General features: G+C 47.8%; 3 protein-coding genes and 1 pseudogene across 4 annotated transcripts; 3 read left to right on the top strand and 1 right to left on the bottom strand.

Moving 5' to 3' along the window:
- The first annotated feature begins 2,660 nt into the window (after positions 1–2,660).
- Positions 2,661–4,418, top strand: LOC129601268 (uncharacterized; annotated as a pseudogene).
- A 450-nt stretch (positions 4,419–4,868) lies between these two features.
- Positions 4,869–6,216, top strand: LOC129601269 (uncharacterized). The gene is made up of 3 exons (XM_055500036.1): positions 4,869–5,259; positions 5,386–5,675; positions 5,767–6,216. Exons 1-3 carry the CDS (start codon positions 5,172–5,174, stop codon positions 5,965–5,967), a joined length of 579 nt encoding a protein of 192 aa, XP_055356011.1. The 5' UTR covers positions 4,869–5,171; the 3' UTR covers positions 5,968–6,216.
- Positions 6,217–8,651: 2,435 nt separating this feature from the next.
- Positions 8,652–14,342, top strand: LOC129601267 (homeobox protein B-H1-like). The gene is made up of 4 exons (XM_055500035.1): positions 8,652–10,273; positions 11,979–12,074; positions 12,181–12,319; positions 13,636–14,342. The coding sequence occupies exons 1-4, from the start codon at positions 9,844–9,846 to the stop codon at positions 14,159–14,161; spliced, it is 1,191 nt and encodes a 396-aa protein (XP_055356010.1). The 5' UTR covers positions 8,652–9,843; the 3' UTR covers positions 14,162–14,342.
- A 12-nt stretch (positions 14,343–14,354) lies between these two features.
- LOC129601265 (transcription factor HNF-4 homolog) lies at positions 14,355–21,865 on the bottom strand. Of its 2 annotated transcripts, XM_055500032.1 has the most exons (11): positions 21,270–21,865; positions 19,987–20,473; positions 17,263–17,414; positions 16,883–17,201; positions 16,784–16,818; positions 16,594–16,717; positions 16,417–16,532; positions 16,172–16,336; positions 15,868–16,111; positions 15,163–15,529; positions 14,355–14,913 (listed from the first exon to the last, which is right to left on the bottom strand). In XM_055500032.1, exons 2-11 carry the CDS (start codon positions 20,456–20,458, stop codon positions 14,739–14,741), a joined length of 2,169 nt encoding a protein of 722 aa, XP_055356007.1. In that variant the 5' UTR covers positions 20,459–20,473; positions 21,270–21,865; the 3' UTR covers positions 14,355–14,738. The 2 variants fall into 2 exon arrangements, with proteins under 2 accessions (XP_055356007.1, XP_055356008.1); XM_055500033.1 differs by lacking the exons at positions 19,987–20,473; positions 21,270–21,865 and adding an exon at positions 18,476–19,139.
- Positions 21,866–22,316: the final 451 nt, after the last annotated feature.

Raw genomic sequence — 22,316 nt, 5'->3', positions numbered from 1 at the left:
AATACACGTAAGCATAAGCAAGAATAACTAGTATACAAGAGTGGTATTCGCTGTAGGTAATGTACTACTTAAAACTGTGTGTGTCTCAAGACATTTGCCACCTCCGTCGATTAGAGAATCTCCCAGATGCGTGTACAAGTATACCGGTAATCACGGCGGATGGACGCCCCTGGCAGCGATACTTGTATCGGTATTAATGTTGCTGAAGAAGTGTATAATCTGCTTAATAGATTAATGCAATAAACCTGATATTGTATCCATTCAGGCAATCTGCGCGCAAAATGGGATTATCAGGATGATCAAAGAATGCCAGAGCCACGGCAATCCCAGCGAGCACGCAGCGGGTGGCCCTGCACCGGCCCCGTCGCATCCACTTATCGCATACAGATATACATACCAATATTATGGCCATTTCATTAAGTAATAATAATATACTATTATTAACTATCAATTCACCAAGCACGCAGATCAATATGTGGATTTGTTCAACCGTGTTTGCAGCTACTTGAGAGTAAAGCATACTGATTTTAGTCAGCAGTCGTCTTCGTCCTATAACGCTGGAGAAATATCTGTACGATTAATTGTTGTAAAAGTGTCCAGTGTTCATTTTTGCGACTCATCTGAAATAATAATCTTCTCGTCCAGCAAATAATTATTCGATTGGTTTAAACGGATACCAATAAATATATGAAGAAACAATAATACTTACGAGGGAGATACCCGAAAACGTCCGCGTCAGATCAGCATACACTTGGTACCATCAGAATCCTTAGAATTTCAGCTATTTTCTTCGAGAATCAAAACACCCCCAGATAAAGAACTCGAGTTTAGTGATCTCTGAGAAGCCAGCATAGATATGATGGCTGACTTCCATCGAAACGTCAGCAGGCGCCATACGCATTGTCCAGCCTGGATGCGCCATGCGTTACGCATAGTCTGGCTGCAATCTGTTAATTCTGTACTTCGAATGCTGCCTTATCTGGGCTCCCCTTATATTACTCTCCCTTATCTGGGCTCCCTGCTTGTTTGCAATGCCCGTCAAATTAAATTTATCGGATTTATAGCAGAACCCCTTTATACTTCTTTCAACCGGATTTACAAGTGAGCACACCTAAGAATTCCGAAATTTCACATCCGAATTGTATTCATATATATTATCTATATAATATTATTTTTCATTAATTTCAACCGGATTTGCCAATGAACAAACTGAAAAATGCTAAAATTTGCGCTTTGGTCGCAGCATTTAACGACGATACACCATCTTGCACGCACTTTACAGCAGACAGAATCGCATCTTCACGGTCCATTTGACAAAGTCACAAACATAAATTTTAGAAAGATTTTGAATCTGTCGTCGATGCAACCTAAGAACTTTGAAACAAACTAAATGCTAAAAAAGTACCTAATACTGGTAGAATAAGTATTTAAAGTACAGTAAATCAAAATTTTCTGTCAGGCATAACACTGATAACAGCTGCGAAAGTGTGGGTAATAACGTAACCGCCCATGTAGAGGGTTGCTCATATTGCTCGGGAGCCCAGATAAGGGAGAGTACTATAAGGGGAGCCCATATAAGGCAGCATTCGAAGTATTGGTTTTGTTGACGGCTGTCTCACCTATTTTGCCCTATCGCGCGCACAGCATCCGCGGTTGCATTGATCTCTATGCAGCTATAGTCGATGCTGCTGCGCTTAATGAGTTAAAAAACTGCGATAGCTATCGATAAAGCGCTATTTAACTTCTCGCTGAAAGACGGTTGCGCAATCTCGCATCCGTACAGACGCGCCGTATAGCTCTGTATGGCGTCTGCTGACGTTTCGATGGAAATCAGCCATCTTATCTGTGTTGGCTTCTCAGGGATCCCTAAACTCGAGTTCTTTATCTGGGGGTATTTTGATTATCAAAGAAAATAGCTGAAATTCTAAGGATTCTAATGGTACCAAGTGTATGCTGATCTGACGCGGACGTGTTCGGGTATCTCCCTCGTTAGATAAATAGTAACGATTATATATATGTACTAATATAAGTAAAAGGAACAATTATATCTGTATAAAAAAATACTAACGTGCGCATATGGTTGTACATAGATAAAGCATATTGGGAAACAAGTTGTAATACAAAAGGTCTGCTGGATATACTGTACATACGTATATTATATCTATATACAAAATAATTATGTACAATAAATATTTTGAAAGAATGTACTAATAGAATTTCAATAAAAAACATAAATATATCTGTGTATATATATTTGGGATTAATTTTGTAAATTAAATTTCGCACAATATAGTGAGCAACAAAAGTATGGTCAGTTCTTAACATGGAGTAGCGGCGGAAGTAGCGAGAGTTTCCAAAGGTACCTACGGTGTACAAGTGTGAGCGTAGTATACACGTACTTCCGTTGCTTTTCTCACCAAACCCGGTGCCCCACATTTGTTACTCATACATGCATACACTTAATAATAGCGGTTATCGGCAGTAATAACGTATTTATCGTGGTGTCGCTGGTTTGCTTTACGAGTTCTTCCCGGGCGCAGCGACACACCGGCTAATCTTCATTTGCCGCTTATCTCCAGCGCAATGTTTGTTAACATTCACCGGTCCGTTCCTCCACGTAAAACGGTCTGTGTATTTAACAAGGTTCGCGTGAAATGGCCGCCCGCTTTACAGCTGGCACCGAGGCATTCCTCCGCAGATACACCGACTCACCGTGTTGAGTAATCGGCTGCTCGGGGAGCTGCCGATAAGCGCTACATGTTTTGTAACCACTGCAAATACACGCCGCAACAATCCGCAACATGGCCAAGCAGATTCGTCGCGCCCGGTAAATTATCTTGGTTGCAGTTTTCGTAGACTATTCTGACTAACAATAATATTACTGTGATTACGGTGTCACTTTTATTCCATAAAATCACGCCACTTCCGGTCAACGCTCATGTTGTTCGAATGGTGTAGTTATCAACATAATTTACGCACCGGCCGGAATTATTCAGTGACGTTCACAATTCGCTACAATTTTTGCTAATTTTGACCGGAAATAGATGGAGATCGGTTCCGAAGGGAATTTGGGAAGCATGCAATTGTACAAAGCACACATGATGTACTCCTGATCGTTCTTGTCTTCGGTTGGCATTTGTACAGCTTGATGTATACATAGCAAAATTTGACGGAATCAGAAGAACGCCATGGACTATCGCGCGAGCTGTCGAGCGCTGATGCGGCTGGGAGTCTTATTTATTATTTGTGGAGGGTTAACTGTGCTCTTCCAGATAACCGGTACGTGCAAATATTCTCCTGATCGACTTCCGGTCAATGCTCGCCGTAGCATTTAATAGAAAATTCACAAGTATTATTATTTACTATTTAAGACTGCGCCCTTAATACATTAAAACTTCTTCTGCAGCAGTATTGCTGGTGCAAGACCAGTACATGTACGTGACAGTCCTCCGCAGCTACCACGTGATCGTCGCCGGCTCCGGCATCTGGGCGGGCGCGTGCACCTTGATAACGGGCATCCTGGGCGTGGTCAGCCATGGCCAGCTGCGGCGCCGCGCCCGCCTCCGGGGCACGGCCGACCCCTCCGTCCCCTGCAGCCTGGCGACCTTTTCCGGCCTGACGGTGCTCTCTGCCGTCCTTATCCTCGGGATGCTCTCGGTGTGCTCGTACACGCTGTGGCTGCTGGTCACCGTTCTCCATCAGCGCCTGGCTTCTACAAACCCACCTACCGGCTGTACGTCGTCCTCCTCATTGCGCTGTACGCGCTGATGCTGTTGACGGGGCTGATCAGCCTGGTAGCGCATATCGTCGGCAGTGTGGTGGCCTGCCGGTTGGTGACCCGTGGCGCCTCCGCGGCGGACCGAGGCGGCGTCGGCTGGACGCGGAGCATGCAGCAGCGCAGTGCGCCGCTCCTCGTCTACCAGAACGACTACACCCCGCCCACCTCCGGGATCCGGCCGCATAATCAACACGCTGCAACGGCGAGGTCGTCCCTGGGCCGGTGACTTTGCGGTCGGAGCTGCGGATGGCGCCCGTTTCGGCATGTTGCAGGCAGGAATTACGCCAAACGGACACCCGGAAGTGCACCAATACGTAGAATTCCACACCGGCTGCCAGATTCTCTTCTGCTGCTAGGGGCGTCGTCGGTCGACCATTATTATTTTGTAACTGTTGGCTGAATTAGTTTTTGGAATTGTTGTACATGTACATTGTATAATTAACCTTAACGTCTAATGTACGGAGAACGGTGCCGTAAAATAATATTATTATGTCGTCGAACTTTGCACTGAACATGCTTCGCCACGTTATGACAAATTAATATGTGTTGAGATGGCTCATAACAGCTACTGTTGTTGTACGTGGTACATGTGTTGGCATGTTATCGGTTGATAAAAGTAATGAAAAGCCGAATAATGACATGACCTTGAGTGCGTTTAATCAGTACTTAATAAACTGCCAGTGAAAACCTTCTACTTTAATGAACTATAACAAGTACAGTCTGTACTTGTACATATACTGTGGACACAATTGAAAGTTCTAAATATATCTATACGTGTACGTAGTTGTACTGGGTACGCGTATAGAGACTACAGCATTGTATATTAATTATTACACCAGTGACTATTCATATTCAACTGATTGTGAACCTTTACAGTATTAGTACATACTACATACAGCGCAGTGCTCGGTTAGTAGCGGGACCATTCAAAGGTCGTCATTGTGGCCTGTACATTCCCCGATAGGGAGCCAGCGCGACAAGATACGTTTGTCGAAGCCTTCTTTCCGTATTGTCAGCAAAAGAAAGCCTTGGCAAATGTATCGGACTGCCGTTCTGACCGGATAACGCACAAAACACTGTCCCAGTATGCGTGTACTAGATGGCACAGTGTGCCGGTGATTTACACTGGCACACTGTCACCCAAATAATACCCGCTGCTCAGTTTGGACGATTTATTTGCCAACAACCGATAAGATCGCCTGTGCCTGTAGTGATTGTTGGCAGAGTAAATGCTGAATGCAAAATAGTCCGGTGTTGGGCAATATCGGTCAGTGTCACTGTGTAACAGCATTCCAGATCTGCAGCTGGTAACTGTCCACTGGACGGGATCGAATGCTGGGACGTATTTGTTCTTCAACCGTTTTATCTGCACATTAAGACAGCAGCGGCGAGAATGTGCAGCGACAAGGCCAAGACGGTGTTCTGCCTGGGCATCTGCGGGCTGGTCCACGGCTGCCTGACCATCGCCATCAGCTCGTACGGTAAGCACAAAGGTCACAGTAATACACTTTCTCCATTGGGCAGCGAATTGCGCACTGTAAACAGTATCAAGCGAAGTATTAAGCGAAGAGCTTAAAACCAGTATTAAGCGAAGGACGTCTTAATAGTGTTTAGTTATTCGTGGAAGCAGAGCCGCAGTCTGGAGTTCGCCGTGACGGTGCTGGCGCTCTGCAGCGGGATATCCCTCATCAGCGCCAACATAACGAATTTATGCCACGGCTACCGCATCCGCCAGATCGCGCTCTTTAACAACCACTCGGAGCGAAAGCCCTTCCGCCGGCTGCCGCTGACCCTCATCCTCATCAACACCATCGCCGCCGCGCTCAACCTCGCGCTGGGCGTCCTGGCTTTCTTCCTGGCCAACACCTTCTACGTGCCGCAGCAGTTCTCCACCATCGTACGTACCTCCTGATTTGTACGGTGTTGAACGAGTTTTCTGACTTGTACGTTTCGCAAACGGCTATGTATATAAAGAGTGACCGTTGCAGATCGATCCCGACGGCATGATCCACGTGTCGCGCGACGAGTACGTCTTCAACGGCTCCATCGGCATGGTGGTGGTGGCGGTGATCGGCGTGGTGTTCAGCGGCAGTGTCGCCGGTCTGGCGGTGTCCATCCACCGTCATCCGCAGCAGACCATCGCCGCCATTGCCGGCATCCAGTACCAGCCCGGCGTGGGCGCTGCGTAAGTGTGCACGTTGCGCTGCACCACTTTGCTCGCGTCAAATACTCGACGGTTCTCTTTAACCCGGCCGGACCTTTCCCTGTTATGCCGTTTGCCCCGGAAACTTATTGCGATCTGCGTTATTAGATTGAAACGTCCCGCACAACATCTGCGCTAAAATTTCATTTCTTTCCTTTATCTTTGCTGAAAATTTATTGGCTCTGTGTTTTTATTGCATTCGCCCATGAATTTAATTAATGCACCATCAGGATAGCCGCATACAGCGCAGTATTTTAAAAGCTAGCCGCTGAAAGCAAGACTGTCTTTCGCTGTGCATAAATTCCCAGATCTCGAGAAGGATACTTGGTTGAATTATTTTATTAGTAACAACAGATTTTCACTATCCGAGAGGTGTTTTGCAGATATTCCCGGCCAGCTGTCCATCTTTGTACAATACGATTGCGGAAATTCGACTCTATGGGCAGTTGACCTTTCGGTGCGATAAACCGTGCAGCCGGCACTGCGGGTCGTTCGTTAAATTGCAAAAATAAACTGCTTGATGCGTAATAGCCTTGCCGATTCCGTCGACAACTGTTTAAGCGGAGCCGGCAGGAAGCGGAGCGAGTGGATTTACAGGGAAAAGGTTAAAATGACTGGGATGTACGGTTGATTAGCTGGGAGTGGGCCATATGCGGAATTAGTCGCGCTGCATGGACTCATGCATTCATGGCCGGTAATGCACTCGTACAGACACAAGATCAAGCCGGCAACAGGACGCAACGGCGGGATAATTTGCCCGTGTGTACTGTGTGCGGATAATACACGCGCCCATTAAATGTTCATGCGCCGTCCCGACAAATCTCATCAGGACATACACTGACGCGGTTTAGTAGCCGGTTACGTGCCGCGTCCAGCGCGGCCCTGATGAATTTGTCAAATTGAATCGGCGTCTCTTATCGGGAGATTAACACATCTGTCTTGCCTGTCAGATGCCATTAGTGCTCGGGCGCGGCGCGATGTGTTTTCAAACATGTCCCCGACCGCGGAAGCCATTACGTTGTAATAATCATTTACATAAGTGTTGTTCGCTGATTAATTACACTCCAGTGGCGCTGCAGCAGCTAAGTAGTGCTTTGTACGCACTAATATCCGCTTTTCAGTTTCCATTAGCTGCTTGCCTGGCCATTATACCGTCAGTGTACGCCAAACGCTCCCGTTCGGGCTGCGTTAGCGTTTCCGCCGTCGGAACCGATCGGCGCTGGATAATCGCATTATGGCACTGACATGCGCCCGGCTAATTCAGGCCAGCATCGCTACACTGACTATTCGCTATTGATTGATTCGATAAACACAGTAATATCGGCAATGCCAGCGTTACGCCCACTACAGCATTCTAATACTTTAATAATTGGGCCCGGACTCACAAGCATAATGGCTTTAACCATGTTTACATATGTTCGTATGCACTCATCGCAACAGAATAATGATTGAATATCACCAAAAATAATTGCGAGCAGTTACAGTAACAATTATTGAACTCCGAGCATGATACTGTTATACATTTTGACTGCGCCATATTATAAAATTGTCAAGCTTATCATCTAAAGAACGTATTATTATAATTACTCAACTCTTGTTTTCTAGTAAGTTAACAGATTTTGTGATTTCCACCGTCGCAACTTGCCGACAGGATTTAAAAGCATCAGCGGATGCCAATAAATAAGCTAAAACAATTTTAGAAATATATATTTGCCGAGACTTTTATATTTTTAAGATTATGAGGTATCGGTTGCCAAATTAAATTAAATATGACTAGAAAAATTACATGCGTGGTTTTATGCAGTGCATAAATTGGTTTTTTTATAAGCCGTTTGCATCATCAAAATCGATGTTATTGAAATTTTTTGTTGTAAATGTTGTGCTTTCAAAATTTTATACTATAGAATTATTGGCTTGGTTCCGCATCCAAATTAAGTTGTATATAAGGAAAAAGAGACGGTACGGTGCAGCCTCTGATTACCAAGGATACTCGAACCACCGCGGTGGCATGGATAAAACCGCGCATTCATGTTTTGTTGAACATTAAGTTTTTGTGTGCGAGTAAACAATGTCTGCATGTTTGCGAGTTGTGCCAGCAATTACAGCGCATTAATCGTGCCCGCCTACTGTCCTTTATCTACCTTTTTCCAACTATAATTACCCCTGTTCTCAAGATGTAAACGACGACACGCTCGGCGAAATTGGCGTTTTATTATGCGGCCAATGCCAACGTGTTTCCCTCGTCAATAGTTATTTTGCTGTCGTAACTGTCGGCAATTTGCCGGGCGCAGTGTAATCTGCAATGGTTGCGCATGAAGTACGGCATGAGAACACGCCGAAGACAGCAGCCCCGTTCGTGTGTGCTTGTTGTGCGCGAAGCCATGATTGGGTCGCTTACAAAGAAGCTGCATATTAACAGACACAAAACACGGCGCTGATCACGCCAATTTTCCCAGCACAAAGCGGCCCAGCCAGCAGACCCGGTATTAAGTGTAATTTGGTTTTATGAGAAAAATTACAAGCATTTCCAATCGGTTATTTTGATGAAAGCCGGTGTATAGTCGGCGTTTAATTTGATGTGATGAGGCCATCAATGCCCGATAATGGGGCAGCGCTGCACTGTGCCGATTACCGCATCATGGCATGGCGCTGGCGCCGCCCCCTTTCAGCCCGTTCCGCTGCAGCAGCAGCAGCAGCAGCGGCCCATGATGCCCATCCATCAATTATGCATGCTCGGTGCGCGCTAATGGATTGAGGCATATTAGCGCGCACGCCAACACCGCCAACTAAGAGCCCCACAACACACATCTTGGCGCTGGGGATGGCCGCTATGCTGCTTCTGGGGAGAAGAAAGGCAAAGCGATGTAAAAGAGGATGATGGGAAAGATTGAACCACTTAATGGCCGGTTTGATTGGCCAATTTCCAGTGCGGCGCGGCCGCCGTGCAGCGCTGTGTGCCATGTGTGCTGTGTGGGCGTCAGCTAAACGGAGATGTTGCGGCTGTTAATCCGGCCACTGTGCTCGCCATTGGCGTGTGACACTCACTCACACAGCGCTCGTACAACGATTTAAAGCCGATTCGTACAAGCGTGACACTTGCTCGTTCACTCACTCTCACAGCAGTCGTACATCGATTTAAAGCCGATTCGTACGTGCACACTGCAGCAGTATTAAACTACGCTGAACGAATAATAAACGCCGTGCGTCATGTCACGCATTAGTTGCCATCGACGGCCAGCAAACCGGCTCGTTTGTAAACGGCCCACTCGTCCCGCTTCCCGTCTAAACCGTCCACTTGCACCGCACTCAGCCGGCGTAATATCTTCCCAATGCAGGCAAATGATGGCCCCACACAAAGGCATCACAACGACCGCCCTGAAGTAAAGAGCACTACGATTGTAACGACTGCACGATGTTTTTCAAGCCAAGTACTTACACTGTCATGTCAATAGCCAGCGCAGTATGTGATTAACCACGGAAGCCATTTCTTAACAAATCGCCGTCATTTCCCGGCATTCAGGCCGTACGTACAGTTGGGTAATGAGCGCCGCTTTCCGCTGCATAAACTGAATCAACCGGGCACGACATGGGCCGCTGCGTCGTGCAGTGCCGGCCCATCATCGGCGCATTGTCGGCCATGTTATTCATTTGGCTTTTTATGGCCGTTCACGGCACGATAGAACGATAGAACGATAGAGGGGCCATTATTTACTGGAGAATCGGCTTTTGTCGGGGCGCGTTTTTATCTCCGCTAGCCGCGACGCATTACCGCGCTGAATACACTCGACAGTCACTGAGTCGGCATTCAGGCAGTGTTGCACGCTTATTTGCCCATTCTTCGCCGCAAACGCTCGCTTGCATCATGACCGACCGCGACGGCGCACCGGCAGCCAATTCGTGTCCAGCGCCGCTTGCCTACCTGACTAATTCGTCGGTGACCGAGAAATTAGCGGAATCACTGAAGAAGACGACAGCGCCCAGTCAAGTGAGCCCACCGCCCGTGGCGGCGATGGCCAAGAATTCCTTTCTCATCAAGGACATCCTCCGCAGCAAACCGCTGTCCGACGCCAAGCACCAGCGGCGTTTTGGCCCGCGGTGTGCATTGGGAGCGCTGCCGGGTGATGGCGGCGCCACCGTCACTGCCGACGCCAGTGACCTCGCCGCTAAGGAGGAACGGGCGGCCAGCGAGGCGTCCGGTCTCGACACCGGCGTCGCCGTCGACTCGGAGATGGATTTCGATCAGGACAGGGCCAGCAGCGACAGCGACGCCCACAGCGAAATCTCCGACGCAGGTTAGAGCCTGATATCGCTAATTAAATGGTGTTTTTTTTTCAACTGACATTCTAAGGATTTTAACAAAAACAACAACATCATAATATTATTAGCAAGTTCGTTTCACTTCTTTTCATAGCGCTGATGCCAGCCCACACCGTTTACATGCTGGCACAGCGGCCGCGTTAACACGTCATATTGTATAAGCCATATTAATTATTAAACTACTAATTTAATACTTTGCAATATGACTACGGCATTGCAAAGGTCGCTAATGGAGATGTAATTACTAACGGCCGTAAATAAGAAAGCCGGCGGCAGAAAACAGTCGCTGCATTAACCACGAAGCCTCGTAAGCAGTACAAATTATTAATACTTCTATGCATTTCCTTCAGACTATTGCTCATTTACTGCAAGTATTCGTTAGCAAAGCCAAGCATAGCATAACACTGCAAATTTATGCAAAGCTGTAAGAATTCGCTGCCTGTAGGTAATCAAATACATTTTACGAGCGACAACGTCGCCCGTACCACCATGCGTGCAGCAACGAATCCCGGTATTCATTCCCGTTTTCAGCAGCGGTCAGACGATTGCACAAGCCCACGGAGCATGCGGGCTAATGGCTTGTGTAACATACTCCAAAGCGATCGTCAGTTATATTAAACGATAATAACTGGCACTTTTTTATTCGAACAAATTTAGCCGTCTCTGATTATGCAGTTTACCGTTTCTCAAGTTCACCTTTTAAACACTTCGCTTTTGCGTTGCCGGTAACGTTCCCTTACCCAATATGAAACGCCTATCAGATCTTAAAGGAAAAAATAATTAATTTCGTTATAAACGGAATACCAGTAAGTACAGTTAGTAAACAACCGTATCTATCGCATGGCGTTTTATTTTTTAAACCGTCTGCCAAACAACAAGCAGCGAATACTGTTGCTGCATAGTGCGCACAGTTACAGCATGATTATTATATTTGTGGCATTAATAATGTACTCGTACTGTGTGTACCTGTTTCGAATTACGCTTGATTTACGACTTTCATGCCTTTCCTTCATCCGTACAGCCATCTTCTTGTAATAATTGACAATAATTGTACGTATTGGATTTGGTCAGTGATTTTATCTGTCCTTAATTTCCTTATGTTCATGTGACCTTCCGAACTATAATCAAGATAAATACACCAATCGTATGTAGATACGCAAATGTGCTGTTGAATAACCGAAACAGTTATAAACAAAGTTTGTTTGCGAATGTACTACCGGAACAAATAAAACGTACTTAATTAACTACAGTAGTAGACGTAATTATTATTTTATCGTACATTCGTACTCGCCGCAGTCTGTAGGCTCAAGTTTACAAAGAAGGAAATTTACAATTTACAAGAAAGAAAATTTACAAGAAAGAAAATGGCACTCCCCTTCGAAAGAAATCAGTGTATCGCTTGTAATTACAGAATTTAACGATTGTAAGCGCACGTAAAGTTTTTTTATTAGTGTTATGAATATTGAGAGTGTACATAATTATGCTGTGGTTACGATGATTATATGATCATATAATTCTACGTATCTGTACAGATAATGTAGGTATCAATATCAGTACATGCTGGTGAATCGTGATTAAATTAATATGTCCAGTGCCTGCTGTGTGCATTCAGTGTACAGGAAATCTGGCGTTGTCGGAAGCGTGGATAATGGTGTCATTTGGCGTTTGCCCGTTTTGCAGGTGACAGTCCACAAGGTGAGCAGGATGACAGCGCGTCCGGCGCGGCCAGTCAGGGCTGCAGTCCGAAAGGGAAGAAGTCGCGCAAAGCGCGCACAGGTCAGTGAATAATTAGTCGGCACAATTAATTACAGCCGAATGCTGTAAGTCTCCATACACGTATTTACAATTCATTGCCAAGTATAAAATTATGTTGCTCCGGCAGCCTTCACGGACAACCAACTGCAGACGCTGGAGAAGCGCTTCGAACGGCAAAAGTATCTCAGCGTGCAGGACCGCATGGAGCTGGCCGCCAGCCTCAGCTTGTCCGATGCCCAGGTCAAATGCTGGTTCCAAAATCGCAGGTATTTGCTTTATCATAAACAGTCAGATATACATTAATACAATCTGAGTATCCCTTACTTGTTAATACCGTACAACTGTCAGCACTGTGATTTCCTCTGCGTGCAGATTGCCTGAATATTTCGGGGAGAATTTGCGGGAAGACGGTGTAAAGGTTTGTGGCTGGCAAATTGCTGACCACGGGACCGCAAACACGTGCGCTGTAATGATACGCTGGTAGTGATTGATGGCAGGCAAACAAACGGACGAGCTTTACCGGGCTGCGCATGCGCATGCGACCGGCGCTGTGACACTGATCACGCGGATCGGCAAAACGCAATCGAATAACATAGACCATACGCATTCACGCCCACGCTGTAGCTTAGTGCGGCCACTGCAGTTTATTCGGGGAACAAACATTTCCGGTCAACAGGCAAATAGCCGTCGGTGATATGCTCCAGCCTTCACGGTCCGACAGCGTTCTTTGACAATGTTTAATAATTAACTAAAAAAAGTGTAGAATCGGTGAAGTGTACTGTACAGATACGAGGTATATCCACGTTTCCTACTGGGTAGGCCTTTTTTGCATACTGTACGGTGCATGGTGTACGTGTGGCCGTGTGCTCGTAGAAAACCATAATAATATTATATCAAATATTATATTATTTTTACGTCAACGATTATCGCTTGAGATTCAGCGCGGAAATGCAGCATCTGTTTTGGGTACCATGGATGGTTTGGATAGTTTAAATGAAGTTTTGCTGCTGTGAATAGTACTGCATGTTTCTTTTCTTTACCAGAATTGTGCGTTGATTATTAATAAAAAGGTATAATATCAAATTAATAGTAAGAAGATGCAATTTCTTTCGCAGCTATAAAAGAATGTGGACATTACGTATGATTATATAAATTAACCGTGCATATTCGCTATAGAATACCCATGTACAAGTACAGTACATTCTTTTATATGGTACGTAGTTACAGAATTTTATAATATGAAGTATGCAGTATTATATATTATGCATTATTTTATATTATGCATCCTCTCCTATAACATTTCAGTATACACATAACACATACTACAATAATAGTATTATTACCTAAAGCATTAATTTGTGTATGCGGTGTAGCGAATGCATATCGGTACATTGCTACAACGTACCAGTGCAATTATCACTTAATACATAACAGCGTACAATACATTGTATAGCGCAACGTAAGTACAATACGTTGTACACAGCTGTAAGCTGGTAAGCACAGAAATGCAGCCATTATTATAATAGTATGCGGAACTGTTTGATAACGTAACATGGATAAACTTAATGCCGATTAATCGTAGGACAAAGTGGAAGCGCACCCAGTCGGTGCACTTCGAGCTGATGGTGGAGGCGGCCGGCAGCTACTCGGCCATGCAGCGCATGCTGCAGTGGAACCTCGGCAACCTCTCCAACATCCTCCCGGCGGCGGCGGCCGGCGGACTGCCGCTGCCCATCGGCCTGTGCAACCCCGCCGCTCCGGGGACCGCCCACCCGGCGCAGGCGCATATGCAGGAGATCTACTATCGCACCCTCCTGCAGCAACAACAGCAGCAACTGGCCGCGGCGGCGGCGGCCCACCAGACACCCTCTTCCGGCAACGTCAACGCCGTCACCGTGTTCCCGGCGCAGCTGGCCATGGCGCACAACCTGGCGGCGTTGGCGCGGCCCCTGCGTCTGGAAAATCCCGGTGGCGGGCATCCGGCCGGAGCCGGCAAACCGCTGCCGATGGCGCCGGCCTTCTTCACCGCCACTAGTCTGGCCGCGGCGGCCATGGACGCCCGGACCAACAGCCGGGCGGCGGCTGCGGCGTTGGATGACAAGGATTAAGCGGAAGTGTTGCGTCAAGAAGATCGCTTGATTTTCTCATTCTGTTATTATCGTACAGTGGCTTTCGTATAATGTCGTCAATGGTGAATCGGTGATTGTTACCGGTGCAAATGTATTAGTGTGTTCAACCGAAGCTGACAGAAAACCGGATCGAAGACATTCAGAATAATAAAAAAAATCATCCCCGCATATACTGAGTATACGTTGACCTTTATATGATTTAACAGTATATTCCAAAAAAATTAATAATTTATAATAACAGCAACGATAGCAAAAAGCCCGGATTATATAACAAAAAAATTGGTATGCCTTGGTAAAAAGATAAGAACATGTAGAACATAGTCAATATGACCGTGCCAGGCACTAATACTCGCGGCTGCCGGCAAATCAGCACCGCCTCACAACGAATGTACGAGCATATTTGACCAACAGGAAATTTGCACGGAATTATCATTAATGGCATCTGAGACAACTCTGGCTGATTGTGCCGTCACGGCACGGAGGAACGTCATGGACAGGAATGGATGGAGGTGCGGACTTTCCGTTATTTTAGTAGGCGGAGGCCTCCTTGTCGCCGTTAATGTGCTGCGAGTAGTCGAAGCGGTGGGACTGGGCCGGGGCGCCGTTGGGCGACAGTTGTGCGCCGTCGGGGCTCTGCTGCAGACTGCCGGCGGGGGACACGATGGTGGCCGTGGTGATGCTGCTCACCGGCAGCGGCAGGTGCATGCCGGGGTACGCGCCCGGGGTGCAGTCTACGGGCATTATAAATGCCACATATATAACAAAATAGCACGCATATATACACTTATTAAAGGTCACATATACGATATACATATATATATATAAAATATAAAATGTATATAATGTATATGTGCAAGCAATCACGCATATATAAAGTTTTATCAAAGGTCAACCGCATAATGCTATATATAAAAGTAAACGCATATATAGAAAGGTCACTTATAGATGATCGTTGTATCTTCTTAAGGAGGACGGCGTACTTTGTCGGTAGGATCCGGCGGAAGCCAGCGAGTATCCAGCATGCCCCGCGGGCGAGGCCAGCTGGGCGGGGCCGGGTAGTGGGTGTCGCGCCGCCACCGCCCGCCCCGGCGGCCAGCGCGCCCATCTGACCGCCCAGCAGCATCTCCTGCAGGAGGCTGTCGATCTGCGCCTTGCCGATGAGCTTGGCCAGCTGGATCTGCTCGATCATCTGCCAGGCGATGCTCTGCAGCGAGGGAATCAGCAGCAACAGCTCACCGAAGCGTCCGCGCGACTCATACTGGCGGTCGTTGATGTAGTCCTCCAGGTTGACCAGGATCTGGTAGCGGATGTTCTTGATGCGCTGCGGATCTGATAGGCCTTTGGCGTCTGCCGGTTAACAATTTGCATTTTACTTCCAGCATTTTTAAAAAATGTATAAAATATTTACCCATATAAAAAGACAAAGGTCACATAAATTAAAAATGGCACTTATATTCCATACATAATTATTTTTAAATATTTATATATTTTATATAATTATAAATATATTTATATTTATATATTTATATAAATTATATATAGTATAATATATTTATAAATAATAAATAAAAATTGGTAGAATAATAGTCGATCAGGTATATAATTAAGATTAAAATTTTTAAATTTGCGTTTTGCTGCCAACACTACGGTTCACTTCCGGTCGCCGGAAGTCATGTCCCACCTACCGGGATCGAAGAAGACGATGGCCTTGGTGCAGGCGAACTCCTTATCATCGATCTGAATTTCTCGGAAGGGCTTAATGAGTTCCTGCAGGACACGCGCGGCAATGCGGCCAATGTCCACTTCGGTGGAGGAGTGCGGGACGATCATGCTCTCGTTGCCCAACAGCAAGATGTCCTTGAGGTGCACCGAGCGGCGCGCCACGCCCAGGATCAGATGCTCGCCGGCGTGCGCTCGCAGCAGCGCCACCTACATCCACAATCGCTACATTAAAGCACGACGAATTAAATTGTAAAATTAATTGCTAACCTGGTCATCGAGGGATAACTCGCAGAAGGGCCGGATGTACTTGGCCCACTCGACGAGGATGAGCAGCTGCTGCTTCATGGACTGGCAGACGTCCTGGATGGTGGCGATGCGTTTGGGCAGACTGTTGGGATCGTGCGGCACCATCATGCCGGTCGCGGTGTAATCCTATCAGACACACCAGTGAAATACCACTACTTTTGTCGCTTTTTTACTAAATCAGTAAAGGGGACGTTCCGATCACTCACCACAGAGCGAGCGGCAATCTCCGCCTGGTAGATACTGCTGACCGACAGCTCGGCGCTGTTGCAGTCTTCGTAGCAGGGCCGACGTGTGCTGATGGGATCCCGCTCGTTCTGAACCGCTGCACAAAAATTAAGCTTAACGAAAAAACGCTTCCGGCATGGAAATTTAATTGTACTGACCTTCTTTCTTCATGCCGGCGCGGAAGCACTTGCGCAGCCGGCAGTATCGGCACTGGTTGCGCTTGTCCTTGTCGATGACGCAGTTGCGACTGAATCGGCACGAGTAGACGTGATTCTTTCGCACCTGCAATCGTATTAAATCGTCCTTATAGCAGCGATACATATATACTGGGCTGACAGGTGCGCTTACGCTTCGCCGGAAGAAGCCCTTGCAGCCATCGCAGCCTGCAGAATAACAGTCATATTATACGAAGAGCAGTCATAAATCGGTTAAAAAGGGTGACCTTACTGAAGGCGCCGTAGTGTTTGCCGGTGGCGCGATCCCCGCAGATCGTGCACAGTTGTTGGCCGTGCGGCGATCCGCTCTGGGGACTGCCCTGGCCAGCGGCGCTGTTGCCGGCACCCGGCCCGGCCGGCGCCTGTCCGAAGGCCAGCGGCTGCATGGGCGCGGGGGTGCTGCGGGCGGAGTTGTTGTTGGAGGTGGGCGAGTTGGGGCTGGACTGCTCGCCGTGGCTGTAGGACGCCATGCTGGCCTGCTGCTGCTGCTGCACGGAGGGACTGTGGTTGCCGCTGCCGGCCATCAAAACGCCGGTCGACGAGGGAACATGCTGCAATTAAGATTTAATAAAAAAGCGGTCAAGCAATGGTGGCCGCTTGATATGTGCTTACCTGGATGACGGAGGGCTGCGACTGCGGTGCGGAAGTGCCCTGGATGGAGAAGGCGATGGCGGCCGGACTGACGCTGGGCACGTGCAGGTGCTGGACGTGCCCCAGACTGGCCAGACCGCCCACGTGACTGCCCAACATTCCCCGCTCGTCGTCTGCAAACATCCCAACCATTAGCCAAACTTCGTCAGCGAAATTCCCTGTTTTCTTCTGTTTTTACTCGGGCTCAAACTACATAATATTACGGAGAAGGAAACCGGCGTTTTAAAAACAGTGTTTTAGCGGAAAGGACCGTTCTTCCTGCGGCAATAACCGGCTGGCATTAAATCCATTAATTGTCCCTACTTCCGGTCATTTCACAGTAAACATTATACGCAATAATGCGGTAATACTGCGGTAAGCTAACCGATACTGATAGCGCTAATAATGCAGCGGTCGACAACAATATACTGACGTCAAACAATACGATGCCGTTTATTGTAGACAGCGATTGTCCAGTTGGACGCGGGTGGTAGGGTACGAGGAAGGAACTAATATTGCCAGTGCAAGGTGCCAGAAGTAGTCGTTGGAGTTTGGGTCCAGCGACGGGTACAGTCAAAGGACAGATTAATAATGCAGCAAAAGGGCGACGCGCTGTTTGCCTCTGATTCAACTACGCAACTCTAACAAGCATATTTTCGTGTCAAGCTACGTGGACAAAGTTTCCACAGTGGCTTTCAAGCGTTCGGCTGCAATTAATCTGGGTTTCGGCTCGGCGGAAGAAAGCGATGGTTATCGGCTTCGATCGCCAACAACAAAGTCACAGGCCGGGTCCATGCTGATGGACCGCCGCGATTACGCGCCCGCTGTGTATTTAAAGCCGGCAACTCGGAGTTGTCCGCGCTCAGCTAGCGCACACGCGCATGCCACGCGCTGGGAAGAAGGGCACTTCACGGCGCTTAATAAATTAACCGGCGCAGCTGTTCGCACATTATGACAAACTAGCGCTCTGACCTGCGCTGCTGCAGCCTACCGCCCCGGGCCGGCGCTTACCCTTTGGCCCGGCCAATCGTGACCCTTCCACCGCGGATGCTTCTTACCGCCGCCTTGTCGAGCAGCGCTGCACTTTGACCTTTCTGCGAAGGCCCGTTCCCACGGCACTCTTCGGCCGGACTATTTATACGTCTAACGATCTACGCTAGTGACACTTTTTCAGCAGGCGTTGCTGCGGACGTACAGGAGGAGTAGGTGGGCGCGAAGGAGTGCGGCTGGTGCGGATGCGGCGCGCTCATCCACTGCGAGATGGCCACGACGTTGCGCATGTGGTCCGGGAGGTGGTAGAGCCGGGCGGCGGCGTCCTGCAGCGCCAGGTCGGCCTCCTCCAGGACGCTGACGCTGACGAAGGAGTAGTCGCCCGCGGGCGGGGGCTGGTGGTGCGCATCCGGCGGGGATGCGTCGGCGTCCGACGCGTCCGGCGTTGAGGCCGGCAGATGTGCCGGGTCCACGGCAGCCGCCACACCCATCACGACGACGCGTGTCGACAGTTAAACGACGGTGAATAATTCCAACGACATGCGTTATTCCCGATTATTAGAGATTCTCTCGATACGGTCAAAATTCATGGAGAAAACGACGAAAGATTGTTATTCTGCAGGAATTATTATCACTGGATATAAAATAAACCTCATTATCAAGCAGAGACTTTCGGGAGGATACCGGCAAAAATTGGATGAATATTTTTACGTGGTCAGACTGTTTACGAATTCAATCAGCAGGAGAGCGGCTGGCCGTTGCTTTTCCTTGTTCGTTAGTTGATGCTAAATCAGTGTCTAAGAGAAAAACAAGCGCAGTGACACGAATTAGCGCCCTGTCGTTGTGGTGTTAGCTAGCTTTAATAACTGTCCTTGTTATGTTATCTGTACGAGATGGCAGGAGCGTGATACGCGATCACGGATATACGATCGTACGCGGATTGCACAGGCGCAGCGCTTTCACAGCGCAGATGCGGGAGCAGCGATAGCGCGCTATATTAGACTGCAGTTAGCCAATGGCAGCGCTGTCATATACGCGTATATGCAGCCGGCACTGTCGCAACAATTTATTAAAGACAACGGGCTAATTAACTAAGTACTGCACAAGAAAACACATCTGCAATCATGCAGACAGCCAGCGCCAGTGCGCAGCATTCCCCAGCTACAGCTCAGCGCTGTCCATATCGCGCGATAAGCATCACAAACAGCGCTGTCAAACCGAGATAAGATTTACACGTTCCTGATGAGTGAATAATTTATTTCTTCACTTGTCCTCACCACGAAAGTCGCGCTCTACTGCCACTTTGTTTTATTAGCAGAGAATTATTTCATCCAACAAGCAAAGCTGTGACTATACCGAATAATTAATTGCTCATATAGCTGTACGTTATTGCAGCACTTCCGGTCTCGAATAAATGTTATTAATTTATACGTATCCGTATTTTTTACTCGAAACCGAATATTAATGAATTTACTGCATTAAGCGTACTTGTATTAAGAAGCATTAAAACGATTAAACGAGCGATATTCCAGATTTTAACTAGCATAATATTACGTATATCGGCGGTTGTATTCTGCGTCTCCAGATAATTATCGAGCAAAATCGCGGATTTCCGGTTACGTCACTTTCCAAGTACCGCTAACTGTTACAGTATTGCGCCCAACAAAACGATAATTTTTAAGTGTTTTTTAGTGTATTTGCTAGTTCGCTACTCACCGTTGGGCGCCGTCCGGTAGCTGCGCGACAGCCCGGCCTGGCCGAGCGACAGCAGTCCGCCGATGGGCAGCGCCGAGTGCAGGTGCTGCAGACCGCCGCCCGCCACGGCGGCCGCGGACCCGCTGCCGGCCGGCATGGCGTAGGACACCACGGGGATGGCGATGGGTCCGTTGATGTTGCTGGAGAGTACTTGTTGGATGGACTGCGGACCCGGCAGCGGCATGGACATGGACATGCTCAGCGGCTGGTTATTATGGTGGGCGTGGTTAGTGTGGTTGTGCCCGGTGGACTGCACGAAGGGCGAGCTGACCCGCGAGCCGCTTTGACTGCCGCTGTGGCTGGCCGCCGGCAGCGGCGAGTGCACCGGCGTGCTGTGGTGGCTGGGCGGGGCGCTGCTGTAGTTGCTGGCGCCGCGGGCGGGCGGCAGCGCCGGGCTGGACGAGCGACTGACGTTGCGGCTGCCGCGCTCCATCGAATTTTCTTCCCACTGTAAAGACCATTGTCGATGTACTTAGTTGTTATTAAATTTTAACTGGGCTAGCCAGTAAAACGACTGCGTGCACGCGTCCGTCGTACGACATGACTATAATCAAATACAGCAAAACTAATTCCTATAAATCACGTAGGCATTCATAAAAAAATAACAGTGTTAATACTTAATACCCACCAAGAACTATAAAAAAATTAGTAATATTTTTCCGAATGTAATTGTTTAATTATGATAATGGCCGCAATCGAGAAAACCTGTGTGACGGACAGCTTGCTATTAATTAATAATTTCTGTGGCCTTCAAGCTTGAAGCTTGGTGCAGTAAAAACACAATAATTATGAAAGCTTTAATGAACGTGCCTTTAATGAACGTGGTTAACTCGCAGTTTTTGCTGTCAGCCTTCTTTAAGCTGCGTAATAACTGTACGGGTGCACGACTAGTACTGCCGTTTTTGTTGTGCAGGAGAATACGCACTGTGGAAATTTACACCATCATAATTACTTTGATACTTACTAATACAGATTAAGTTATTTAATTCTTAATGCATTTACATGTATATGCAGTACGGATATTCTAACTATAGTATGTTGAGCACAGAATGCGACAGAGTTAATAATAATTTTTCCGGGCCGGTACGAAGTCTGTGATGAGCTCCCGCACTGCAAGCGCCCTGTCAGCGACAGTAGCCAGGCAAAGGTCAAGCAGATGTAGTGCTTCCTATTTCCTATTGTGTTGTTGTTTTTACGCTGAATGTAAAAACTACACAGTCATAATACTGAGCTGATAAACTAACCTTCGAGCTGTGGAATTGGAGTTTGGCTGGGCGGCGGCGGCGGCGCGCCTATTCACGGGGAAGCCGGAAGCCCGCGATACAGTCAGAGTACGGTGGTGGCTGCGGCGGGCGAATGGCTGATTGGTTGTTGTTGGCCGGGGATCGGAGGTCAATGTCAAAGGGCGCTGACGTCACTAGTTAACTGCATATATAGCCCGCGCGGTGAATGCGAATGGACTCCGGCACGTCGTTCGCATGTATCAGCTGATGGTGAGAACGAGAAGATGAACTTTGGCTTGATGCGAGTATATTTTATAGGGATGGCAATATCTCTTGCTTAGCGGATTTAATGATCCCGCTGCACTTTAACAGGCCATTAGGCTGATAGGCGCAGGTACCTTCGCACTGTGATGCCGCGCATTCGCAATGCGACGATTGTGCAGCATGGGAAACGATCTTTAGCAGTCAAGTTAAAAGTTCCATCGTGGCATTGACTCGTCGAAGGGTTTGCAGTTTAACTTTGCTCCGTGTTATGTGTTGGGGTTGAGTACGTGCTTCGCAGCGCCGCACCGCAGTGGTGCTCGCTCGTTTCGGCTGTTGTTGTCTTATCAGCAAAAGTAAAACTTCCTGCGCCGGCGTATCAGCGCCGTTGTGTATTGCAGCATATATGCTCCATTATCGCCTCGCCGGTTTGGCGCAGGGACCGAAGCTTAATCTAGATTTAATCGCCACCATGTTATACAGTATTATGCACAATGCAGGCAGTAAAGCGTGTAAATGCAACGGCCATCGACGATTTATCCATGTAGTCGTCGCGTATAGAATAATGCGGTGTGTGTGCTTAATGCATGTTGCAGCTCGTGTTAGGTTAACTTAGGTACATAGTCGTGTGGTTTGTTTGCTCGCTATCTTTGCTCTGCAGTAAAAAGATAACGGCCCGCGATAAACGCCACTAACAAGTGAAAGCAGCCCCGGCTGTTGCGAATTGCGATCGTGATGGATTGGCGTCTGTTGGCGAAATTATTACAGTACCGTACAAAATATATATGCCACGGTTTGCCCGTTTTG

Source organism: Paramacrobiotus metropolitanus, unplaced genomic scaffold, assembly GCF_019649055.1.
Source record: "Paramacrobiotus metropolitanus isolate TYO unplaced genomic scaffold, Prichtersi_v1.0 Parri_scaffold0000225, whole genome shotgun sequence".
NCBI classification, from domain to species: domain Eukaryota; kingdom Metazoa; phylum Tardigrada; class Eutardigrada; order Parachela; family Macrobiotidae; genus Paramacrobiotus; species Paramacrobiotus metropolitanus.
Note: the sequence above shows the minus strand (reverse complement) of the source record. Positions and strands in the feature narration are given on the sequence as shown.